This window comes from Belonocnema kinseyi, chromosome 7, assembly GCF_010883055.1.
Source record: "Belonocnema kinseyi isolate 2016_QV_RU_SX_M_011 chromosome 7, B_treatae_v1, whole genome shotgun sequence".
Classification (NCBI taxonomy): Eukaryota; Metazoa; Arthropoda; class Insecta; order Hymenoptera; family Cynipidae; genus Belonocnema; species Belonocnema kinseyi.
Window position 1 is genome coordinate 88343283 of NC_046663.1, and position 11960 is coordinate 88355242.

At 32.6% G+C, this 11960-nt stretch overlaps 2 protein-coding genes across 2 annotated transcripts in view; one reads left to right on the forward strand and one right to left on the reverse strand.

The window, feature by feature from the left end:
* Nucleotides 1-5852, forward strand: part of LOC117175831 (ATP synthase subunit alpha, mitochondrial) — an 8888-nt gene extending 3036 nt beyond the window's left edge. Inside the window, exons 3-8 of the mRNA XM_033365602.1 lie at nucleotides 658-1007; nucleotides 1130-1486; nucleotides 1557-1938; nucleotides 2097-2241; nucleotides 5283-5400; nucleotides 5488-5852. Coding sequence (XP_033221493.1) covers nucleotides 658-1007; nucleotides 1130-1486; nucleotides 1557-1938; nucleotides 2097-2241; nucleotides 5283-5400; nucleotides 5488-5602 — 1467 coding nt within the window. The 3' untranslated portion in view covers nucleotides 5603-5852. The remainder of the gene's footprint in view (nucleotides 1-657; nucleotides 1008-1129; nucleotides 1487-1556; nucleotides 1939-2096; nucleotides 2242-5282; nucleotides 5401-5487) is intronic.
* A 231-nt stretch (nucleotides 5853-6083) lies between these two features.
* Nucleotides 6084-11808, reverse strand: LOC117175833 (elongation factor Tu). The gene is made up of 4 exons (XM_033365605.1): nucleotides 10985-11808; nucleotides 8591-8962; nucleotides 6539-6730; nucleotides 6084-6453 (listed from the first exon to the last, which is right to left on the reverse strand). The coding sequence occupies exons 1-4, from the start codon at nucleotides 11516-11518 to the stop codon at nucleotides 6175-6177; spliced, it is 1377 nt and encodes a 458-aa protein (XP_033221496.1). The 5' UTR covers nucleotides 11519-11808; the 3' UTR covers nucleotides 6084-6174.
* Nucleotides 11809-11960: the final 152 nt, after the last annotated feature.

The following is an 11960-nucleotide window of genomic DNA, read 5'->3' on the forward strand; positions in this document are numbered from 1 at the left end:
ATATATCTAGTCGGGAGTGGTGCTGACTGAAAACAGATGATTTGGAGCGATTCGCGCGCCATTTGTTGGTCATTCTAAGGACTTTTGAACTACCCTCGTATTAAAAAAAAGGCAGCATCGGCAGGCTAGCGCCAGGCGCGCGGGGCGCCTGTTTGGGTTAAAGAATGCAGCTATGGCTCTGAAAGTTTCACAGCATTTTTTTGGGAGGACCAGGTTCCATTTAAGCAACAAAAAAAACGACTTTTTGAAGCCGTTACATGGGTCCGCTCCCTTTAAAGTTAACAAAGCAAATTTTTTCTGTAGGATACCCTACAAATAAGATTTTTTTTAAATCTGAAATTTTACACCAAATTTGTGTTCAAAATTCGCTTCTGAAGGATCTTCCAAATTATTAGAGCTATACTTATTTTTTAGTTTTAACGGGTAATTTTGTATAATTTATTTTGACTCTAATGTTTTTTTTTTGTATATACTAAATGCACCAGAAACGAGTCACGGTTAATAAAATATTCTTCAAAAAAAAATAAAACCCTAATATATTTTAAAAGGCCGCGATATGATTTTTCTCAATTACGGCTTAACAAATTTTGGAGATGTCCCCAAAAAAGAATGAGCTTTGAAAAATATTTTTATTAATAAATAAGCTTTTTTTGCCAGGCCAATCTTGAAGAGACTGGACGCGTCTTGAGTATTGGAGATGGTATCGCTCGTGTCTATGGCCTCAAGAACATCCAGGCCGACGAGATGGTGGAATTCAGCGCAGGCTTGAAAGGTATGGCCTTGAATTTGGAGCCCGACAACGTCGGTGTGGTCGTCTTCGGTAACGACAGGCACATCAAGGAAGGAGACATCGTCAAGCGTACTGGTGCCATCGTCGACGTACCCGTAGGTGATCAACTTTTGGGACGTGTAGTTGATGCCCTGGGTAACCCAATCGACGGCAGGGGCCCACTCAACAATAAACTCAGATTCCGTATCGGAACCAAGGCTCCCGGTATCATCCCTAGGTAAATGCCAACCACGAGACCTCAAATTCTAAACTTACACTATTGTCAAAGACTTCTCTTTAGAAGGTTATTAGCAGTCATCTTGAATTGAACTAATGAAATCTATTTTTTATTTGTTACAGGCAATCTGTCCGGGAACCTATGCAGACTGGCATCAAGGCCGTCGACTCTCTGGTACCAATTGGTAGAGGACAGAGAGAGTTGATCATTGGAGACAGGCAGACTGGAAAGACTGCTCTCGCCATCGACACCATTATCAACCAGAAGCGTTTCAACGAAGGATCTGATGAGAAGAAAAAGCTGTACTGTATATACGTAGCTATTGGTCAGAAGAGATCCACTGTCGCCCAGATTGTGAAGCGATTGACGGACAGTGGAGCCATGGGCTATACCATCATCGTCTCGGCCACGGCCTCCGATGCCGCGCCCCTTCAATACCTAGCCCCATACTCTGGCTGTGCCATGGGTGAATTTTTCAGGTGAATTGAAATTGGAAAAAGGTTGAATTTTAATTCAGACTCTAGTGCTCTAATCTGATTTTTTTTCTAGGGATAACGGCAAGCACGCCCTGATTATCTACGACGACTTGTCGAAACAGGCCGTGGCCTACCGACAAATGTCCCTTTTGCTGAGGCGACCCCCAGGTCGTGAGGCCTACCCCGGTGACGTCTTCTACCTCCACTCTCGTCTCCTCGAGAGAGCAGCCAAGATGAACGACACCCTCGGTGGTGGTTCCTTGACTGCCTTGCCAGTTATTGAAACCCAGGCTGGTGATGTGTCTGCCTACATTCCCACCAACGTTATCTCCATCACTGATGGACAGATCTTCTTGGAAACTGAGTTGTTCTACAAGGGTATCCGACCAGCCATCAACGTCGGTTTGTCTGTGTCGCGTGTAGGATCTGCTGCCCAGACCAAGGCCATGAAGCAGGTAAAGAAATATTAATTTACACATTAGAAATTATTGCATAAATTATCAGATTAATATACGAAATATTTGGACCAACAAAAAAGAAGATCGGAGAAATGGAAATTATTACATATCAATTTAGATTGTATCAGTTGTAATGTTGTAATTTGTTAAATTAGGTCGCCGGTTCCATGAAATTGGAGTTGGCCCAGTACCGTGAGGTTGCCGCTTTCGCCCAGTTCGGTTCCGATTTGGACGCTGCCACTCAACAACTCTTGAGCCGTGGTGTCCGACTTACGGAACTCCTGAAGCAGGGCCAATATGGTAAGTTTTTGCTTCATGAACTTTAGGGATTATCCATAAACTACATTACCAATTTTTGACCATGTTTACACCCTCCCCTCCCCATCGTTGACAAACGTTGATTTTAAGTTTATACTGATTTTTGTGTTTATACGGAATCAAGTTTCCAATGTGCCTATATTCTCTACATGACGGTGTGGTGAATTCTAAACTTTGGTAATAAATCAACAATTAAAATAAACAAGTGATTTTCAGAAAAGTGTTGAAATGTGCGCGCGACTGTTGAATCTCGCGCTTCGCGCTCGGATATTTATTCTTTGCATTTGGAATGCTTGAATTAAACTTGATCAAAAAGATCTCTTTTAGATGCCTGTATTTTTATGCGTCTTCATATTCTGAATTGTCTACTTAATTAAGTATGGTTCGTAACACTCGCACTGCGTGCTTGATTTCCGACAGACATTAGTAAACAGGTTTTGTTGAATCTTTTTTTTTTCTTGTAACTTTCGTCGTTTTTCCACACATCTTTATTTTATTTTTTCATGTTCAATGTTATTTTTCCCGAATAAAACAAAAAGGACGCGTCCTATCAAGAAGTGATTCTTAACATAATTGTAGATATTTTTTGGGATACAAAATTTTTGTTTATTCATCTTTTTCCGTATCCTACATAGTTTGACCACAAAATGGAATTTTTCATTATTTTTTGTGCAATCAAAATTTGAATTTTCGATTTTTAAAGAAAATCCAAACATTTCTTATGATAATCTGGTAGGGCTTTCAAAAAGCAACGTTTTTCTTCTCTTGACTTTTTTCATATCGTGTGCTTGGCTTAAAATTTTGATTATCGGTTGATTTAAAAAATTTTGAAAATGCTATAACTGAGAATTTTCTTTTTATCGAAAAAAGTCATAGGGATAAATTGTTTGTTCTTTTTAATAGTATAAATATCTGCACATAGAATTTTCAAATTCAGAAAAAAGTAGTCTCAAAAGTCTTCAAAGTGCGCTCACTTTTTGAGTTTTTATCAAAAACGGCTGGTTAACGAACTTGTCCTTTCTTTTAGGACCTAAAAAAAGTGTGCCAAAGATGAATTTGATCCGGTCATTTTTTCGAGAGGTATCGTGTTTACGGACGGCTAGATGGACGGACAGACAGACAGGCACAATCGTAAAAACTTGATTTTCGGATTCAGGTGGACTCGAAACGTGGAGATCCGTTGAAAAACTATGATGTTAAATTTCCGACAATTCTAATACTTTCTGAGTCATAAATGATGAGAATGTAAAAAAATTTAGTTATAAAAATAATGAATTTTCTACCAAATAATTGATTTTTTTATTAAATTTTTTATGTTTACGGAGAAAATGATGAATTTTCTATACAAAATAGTTGAGTTATAAAATAAAAAATATGAATCTTTGATAAAGAATTTCATTTTGAACAAAAAAAGACGAATTTCCAACAAAATACAAGAACACTCAACCCAAAAGTTGTTGAATTTTCTACTAAACTAAATTAATTTTCAACAACAATAAAAAACGAATTTTTAACACAATAGTTGAATTTTAAGAAAAATTTGAATTTTTACTTCAAAAAGAACAATTTTTGTCCAAGAAAGGAATAGGTAAATTTTTAATTATCAAAGTAATTTTTCAACGTCAAAAAATGAATTTTTAACAAAACAGTTCAATTTCCAACCAAAGAGATCAATTTTTAACTAAAATGTTGAACCGTCAACCAAAAAATGCATTTAAAAAAATAGTTTAGTTTTAAAACCTAGTTGTTAAATTTAATCAAAAAGATACATTTTTAAACAAAACAAAAAATAATTTTCTACTAAAAAAACGCATTTTTCACAACATTTTTGAATTCTCAACCTAAAAATTGAACTTTCAACTAAAAAACATGATTTTTTAAACAAAAAGATTACTTTACTAACAAAAAAGACGAATTTTTAATAAAATTTGAGAGTTTACAACCAAAAAGTTGAGTTTTAGCTAAAAAATATGCATTTTTAAACAAAAAAGATTAAATTACTAACAAAAAGACGAATTTTCGATAAAATTTAAGAATTCGAAACTAAAAAGTTAAATTTTTAAGAAAGAATTTTTTAATTTTTAAGAAAGTATTTCAACTTTAAAATCTAGTTCTGAAGTTTGAAAACAAAGGGATTAATTTTTCTAATTAAAAAAACGCATTTTAAACAAAACTCATGAATTCTCAACCAAAAAGTTAAATTTTCAACAACAGATTATTTTTTAAACAAAAATAATAATTCGCTACGAAAAAGGACGAATTTTCAATAAAATTCTCAATTAAAAAGTTGAATTTTTAAAGAATATTATTAATTTGCTACTAAAGACGAGTTTTTTAACATAATTCCAAAATTCTGAAACGAAAAGTTGAATTTTCGACTTAAAAAAGGAAAATTTTTAAACCAAAATATTAATTTACTACCCAAAAAACTAATTAAAAAAATATTAGTTCACTCTAAAGACAGACGAATTTTTTAACAATTTTCAACAATTCTGCATTAAAAAGTTGAATTTTCAACTAAAACATAATAATTGAATAAAAAATATTAATTTACTACAAAAAAACGAGCTTTTCAAACAAAATTTAAGAATTCTGAACCAGAAAGTTGAATTTTTAACTAAAAAAGAAGAATTTTGGTACCAGAAGTTTTATTTACTACCAAAGCTGAATTTTTAATCAAATTCGAGAGTTCTCAATCAAAAAGCTGAAGTTTCAACTGTAAGCATGTACTGTTAAAAACAAGGTTTCTCCAAATTCTAAAAGGTGAATAATATACGTTAAACGTTTCTTTGACTGGAACGTAAACGCTACGAAACTTAGATTTCGTGGGGACCCCCCCCCCCCATAACATAGAGTATGAACGATCCCTTAGGTAAATTTGCAAAATAAAGTTTTTAAGGCTTTAATTTATTGATGTCAAGTTGTCTCGGTAAACTTATGAATTTGGCACAACCAACTTTAAAACTCTAAGAATAATAAGAGAAATCGGTTTTATCTCTAACCATAACATTTTTTATTTCCAGTACCAATGGCCATTGAAGAACAGGTCGCCGTCATCTACTGCGGAGTCCGAGGATACCTTGACAAAATGGACCCCGCCAAAATCACTGTCTTTGAGCAGGAATTCCTTGCCCACATCAAGTAAGCAATTTGATTTGACAAATTTGATTGACCATTTTCCAACTACCAGTAAGTTCCTATTTTAAAATCCCAATTTGTTCGTTCCAGGGCCACCCAACAAGAGCTCCTTGCCGTTATCGCAAAGGAAAGCATAATCAGTGAAGCGTCAGACGCCAAATTGAAGAAGATCGTTCTAGACTTCTTGGCTGGATTCAACGCATAAAAATCGTCCAGCAAAATCGCCGAGGCGTCACTAGAGAAGTAAATAAACGAGTCAAGCCGCCGCGCTGTTGGGGAATGCACCTCAACCCGACACACGAACTCCCGAATTCTGTCCGTTTGGGAAAGCGCGTCGGGTTTTCTGCTCTAACATCATTCAACAATTCCATATTCGAACGATAAACACGATAGTCATACAACATATATTGATACGTTACACGTTGGTTCTTTAATAAAAAATAAAGTACCTACTATTTCGTAAATAAGTCATTGAGAACTTTCCTTTTTTTAAATTATGAATCACCAGAGATTGGCTTGTTATTCAATATTTTATTACTTCTATTTTCTCAGTAAATTGTTTCGCTTTCAGGCTTTGAAGATCATGTGTAAATTGAATATTATGAACTGTATAAATTTAATTCCTCTGCATGGTTGCCGAGAATTACACGAGCAAGATTGCTGAGGCAAAATAAATATAAATTAAATAATAACAAAAATGTTATATTTTCGTATGGTCTAAAAGTCTAAACTTAACATTTCGTATCTCACTCTGTACAAGTGTTTTGGTTTCAGAAACTAAGGTAGAATTCCTGGTATCTGCACTTTGTTTAGTTTCCCGTTGACAATGCGAATGGATGGCAGGACTTTTGTGATGATTCCAGTTGCCACAGTCGATCTGTTCTCTCGAATAGTGAAACTTTGGCCTACGGTCATGGGCATTTGTTCGAGGAATGTTATTCTCGTTGTTGTTTGCTCTCCTGGCATTAAGATCTTTGATCCTTGGGGGAGAACCAGGTCGAATCTTCCGAATATTGTCCAGGTTGCGCTGTACACTTGTGTGCAGTATCCATTTGCCTAAAGAGAAAATATTGCCCAAAGCTTAAAAATTAGGAAGGAACGTTTTTTTTTCATTTGGCAGAAAATTAAATATTTCAGTTACCTGAAGAGGTTTCGTCCTTCCACCTTCTGAGGTTGATAATAAATACATTTGAGCTTCATAGTGATTACTAATTGTCTGGAAACCGATAGGGCACAACAACATTCCCTTTCGGACATTACTGTGTTTTACTGATCTTACTAAAACTCCTACATTTTCTCCCGCTTTTGCCGTGCTTACGCTTTTCTGGAAAATCTGCAATTAAAAAAAAAATCCTCTAATTGAAATAGCTATTATTATATTTTCACAGGGATCGTCCATGTAGTATGTAAAGCTTGTTTGGATCATTCCAACTTGTAACGTTAGCTTTACAATTTTCAGGGTGGCCTCAAAACTTCATTTTAAAAATTCACCAACTAATGTTTCATTTTCCCTGGCCATTAATATTTAAAGACAAAATTCTAAACATGTAACATTTTTAATAAAGAATCTTTTATTAATTGAATAAAACGATTTTAAATTCATAATTTATTAGTCTCAGCGCTGCCAGTCTAATTTATTCGAAAAAAGTGACTAAAAATAACTAATGCGCATTACAATAATTTGACTAATGTTCTGTTGAGATTAAAAGAATTCGATTCATAAGATTTCAAAATAATTTAAGCTAAATTTAAAAGAATTAAAATGAATTTGCCAAAAATTAAAAAAAATGCATTTAATTGAGTAAATTCGAACGAATTTAAGTGAATTAAAGAGAATTACCAAAAAACTCAGAGTGAATTCAAATGAATTGCATAACAAATACTTTGAAAATCTGACCTGAATTTTTGAAAACCTACGAAATCCCTCACTCCTTGTGCACACATTTTTTATATCTATTAAAATAATATAAAATTTTTATGACATCTAACATTTCTTGAAATCTTGGAAAATTGATGAAAATCTCTTGACATCCTTGGAAACCTTATAAAACTCCTCCTTTGGAATCTCAAAATATCTTGAAACTTTATAGATCTTATAAAAGCGTTCCAGGTCTTCTAAAATTCTAGGAAATTCTTTACGACCACATCACATTTTTTTAAGTTTCCTAAAAATGCTTTGGAATCTTTAAAAATACCCTAAAATATTTTAAATCATTTGAAATCCCTTCAAATTATTGACGTCCATCGAAAATTTCCTGAAAACTTTAAAAATTCTCTAAAATAATTTACTTCCGTCTAAATCTTTTGAAATCACTTCAAATTGTTTACATCTCTTGAAAATGCTTTGAAATCATTTAAAAGACCCTAAAATAATTTTTTTTTAAGTCCCTTCGAATTATTGAAGTCATTCAAAAATTTCCTTAGAATCTTTCAGCATATTTAAAAATCTTTTGCAACTGTTTGAAACTTTTTAAAGCTCTTAAAAATGCATTTGAATCTTTTAAAATATTTTAAATCCTTTGAAATTCTATTAAATTACTTAAATAAAATTCAAATTACGTAGAATCTTATCAAATGTTCTAAAATATTTCAAATCTTTTGACATTTCTTCAAATTTTGCAAAGCTCTGAAATTTGTTGCAATCCCTTGAAGATTCCGTGTAATTAAAAAAAATAGCCTGAAATATTATCTTATTTTAAAAAGTGACTATAATCACTTTATGCTTCTTTAAAAAATGACTAAAAACTGAGTTGCGAAAAAAGTAACTATGTCGTAAAAATGGCCTGACTTGCATTATTTTTTAAATCCATAACTTTTCCTCATCAAAAATATTGCAGTTTTTCCTCTGGATTACAGAACTTGCCGGGCCTGAGGCCACTCTGCGTTTTCTATATGTACAAAAAATATCCATTTATTTATTTGTACAATATTCTATAACAAATAATATAAAATAATATTTTAGAAAAAATCATTTTCGACTAAGTTAAGACTTTTTCGAAATATAATATATATATTTCACTTCTTAAAAGAATGTTATAGAAGTTAACCGAATACGAAAAAACCCGTCGTTTGATATTTAAAAAAATTATCTGTATTGATAAAAAAATTATTTCTGGAAAATTCTGAAATGGCCAAAAGTAATATCTACAAAAAATTGCTCGAACCCTTACCCTTACAACTGAAAAAACCTTACCTGAATATCAGAAATAGAAGTCTTAAAATTTTCATTAAAGCCGAGAAGGTTGCAATGCACATTCCGCTGCATGATTCCTTGCTTTATTGTTCCAACAACTACGGTCCCTCGACCAGGAACGTTGAAACTGTTATCTATTGGTAAAATAAAGGGAGAAGTGTAATCTCTCGTGGGATTCGGAAGATAGTTGTCTAAGGCATCAAGCAGAGTTTTCAGAGATGGAATTCCAAATTTGGAAGTGTCGCCTTTCAGAGCTAGAAGGGCAGATCCCCATATCACTGGAGTATTTATCCCATCGAATCCGAAATTCGATAACATTTCCCGCATTTCGATTTCTATTAGTTCAAGCACTTCTTCATCTGCTATCTCTGCCTGCAAAAACCAAAAATTATAGCACAATGTGACAAATGATTAAATGTAAGATCAGACTTCACAACCCAAAATGCTTTCAAAAGAGGGGAAATAAAGTGATTTTTCGCGAAATTAGGGGACTAAATTGTTTTAATAAAAATTAATTTAGGTACCATATTCCTAAGATTTTAAGTCGAAATATATTTGATTTTAAACAAAACAGTTGAATGTTCAACCAAAAAATATTGATTTTCTACCAAAGTTGATGGATTTTTAACAAAAGAGTTGACTTTTCAAGTTGCAAAATTGCACTCTTTAAAAAATATTTGCCTTTTAAACCCGAAAAGATAAATTTTCAATCTAGAAGACCGATTTCCTTTAAAAAAGATAAAGTTTCAACACATACAAATATTTTCAACAAAATGGTTGGAATTTAAACTAAAAAAAATCAATTTTCAACCCAAAACTGAATTAATACTCAAGTTAACAAATTTATTTTCAACTAAAAAGAAACGAATGTACAGCAAAAAAATAAATTTTAAAGAATCTAATTTAACTTTCAATCAGGTAGTTTAATTTTCAACCAATAAAGATGTATTCTCAACGAAAAATGTAATAATTGATACTGATACCAAAAAATATTTTAATTTAAAATAAAAAACAGTTAAATTAAATCAAAAGACACATTTTTAACAATATAGTTCAACTTTCAATCAGGTAGTTTAATTTGTAACCAAACAGTTGCACTTTTAACCAAAAGACATGCACTTTCAACAACAACAAAACTGCAACTAGGAAAGATTATTCAGTAAAGAACAAAAATATGACTTTTCATAGAAAAAAGTCAATTTTCAACAAAAAAAGAATTAACTTTTAAAAAATTTATTCTTTTAGGCTTGTTCATTATTCAGGTATTTTCACTTAATTGCGGCTAACTTCATTTCGTTGTGTACTGAGGGGGAAAAGAAAGGTCCAAATGCATGGCATTTGGTCCATTTTTGCCCTATATTGTTAATATCCTTGTAAAAAAACTATTTTTGTTATAGAAGTACCTTTAGAAATTATTTTTTATTTTTTAAGAACCATTCAATATAATAAATGTCACACTTACTTTTAGTTCTTACGTAATTAATGAATGCTCACTTACCAAATGATGATTTTTTAATCTAAATGTACGAATATTCTATCCGAAAAGAGGAATGTTCAACAACAAAAGTTTAATAGTTTCGAACAAAATTTTTTGAGCAAAAGAGATGAAGTATGAGCCAAAAGTATAATAGTATTAGACTTTTCCATTAAAAAAAAATTGGCTGTCAACTCAGAAAAGATTACTTTTCGATCAAAAGATTAATTTTAAACCCAAAAACAGGAATTATCTATCCGGAAAGACGAATGGTCCACAAAGCAGTTCAATTTCCAACAAAAAAATATTAGTTTTCTACCAAAATATGAATTTTCAATACAAGAGGGCGAATTTTCTATTTAAACGAATATTAAGCAAAATAGTTGAATCGTAGATAAAAAATATGCATTTTTAATCAAATATGTAGTTGATTTTTGAAAAAAATAGTTATATTTTCAACCAAACAGTAGATAGTTATTAACCTAAAGTGATGGTTTCTGAACCAGAAATATATGAACGGAAGTTTCTTGAGAATAGGAGGGAAAAGAGGAATTCTTTAACAAAGGGGGCAAGAGTGTGAAGTCTAAGGTATACAAATAATAAAATTAAGTATTTGCACTTCAAGCACCAGCTAACTTCTCTTCGTCGAATGCTGAGGGGAAAATAATGGAACAAATGCATGGGACAAATGTTTATTTTTGTAATATCTTCGTAATGAATAATCATTATTATAATTGTATTATTTCATTAAATAGTTCTTACAAAATACTAACTATTTTTCACACACTTCTTACAGAAAAAATTAGTTTTTACGAAGATATTAGCAAAATAGGGCAAAGATGGACCGAATCCCATTAATTAGGTCCACTGTTTTTCCTTTAGCAATTAACGAGGTAGTTGAAGTGAAAATACCTTATTACCTTATTAATAAAAACGACGACATGCTTTACTCCAACTTGTTTCGCCAAGAGAAGATGTTCCTTAGTTTGTGGCATGGGCCCATCATCAGCAGCAACAATTAAAATCGCACCATCCATCTGCGAAGCGCCACTGATCATATTTTTAATAAAATCGGCATGTCCTGGACAATCAGTATGAGCATATCTCCTCTTTCCCGTAGAATATCCAACATGAGCAATATTTATCGTAATTCCTCTGGCCTTTTCCTCCGGCGCCCGATCGATCTCCTCATAAGAAACATACTTGCAGCTTTTATTCACCTCGGACAAATACTTCGTGATAGCTGCTGTTAAGGTCGTTTTACCATGATCCACATGACCTATCGTCCCGACGTTGCACACTAGGTCCTCAGTTTGAGGCGTTTCTGCACCAGTTGAAAATAATCTAGTTTTGGGTTTAAGGTTATGTCTCTGCAGAGACTTGTCCACGAAATACTTCAGAGTTTTTGACCTCGCGAGGGTCCGAAATAGCATCATCGGCATACTCATTGTCATTCTAATGTATTTTCCGTCTTTTAAATTACGTTTTTTAGATCATTTTCGTATTGAAATTTCGCCGACTTTGGGAAACGTAACCTTAAGGATCAGAAGTCTGAAGAACTTGAGAGAAAATCGAATCACTTCAAGGTAATATCATGTTTTAGAGCGTGTTTGAAATGTTTTTTATCAAAAGTTAGGTTTCTGATATGTTCCGAAGCGATACAATCTAAATAAAACTTATTACTTACTAACATAAAGGAAAGTAGGAGAGCGAAGTGACATTTAAATGGCAACGATCCGGAAACTGTGTAGTCAAATCAGAGACCAGACGTGTCAAAATATAAAATTTATACATTATATTAGTAATTTTTGGGTTAAATTTGTATAATTAAATATATTTATTATATGTAAGATAATTATTGGTGCATAAATAGAGGAAGTTGGATTCCTTCTATCC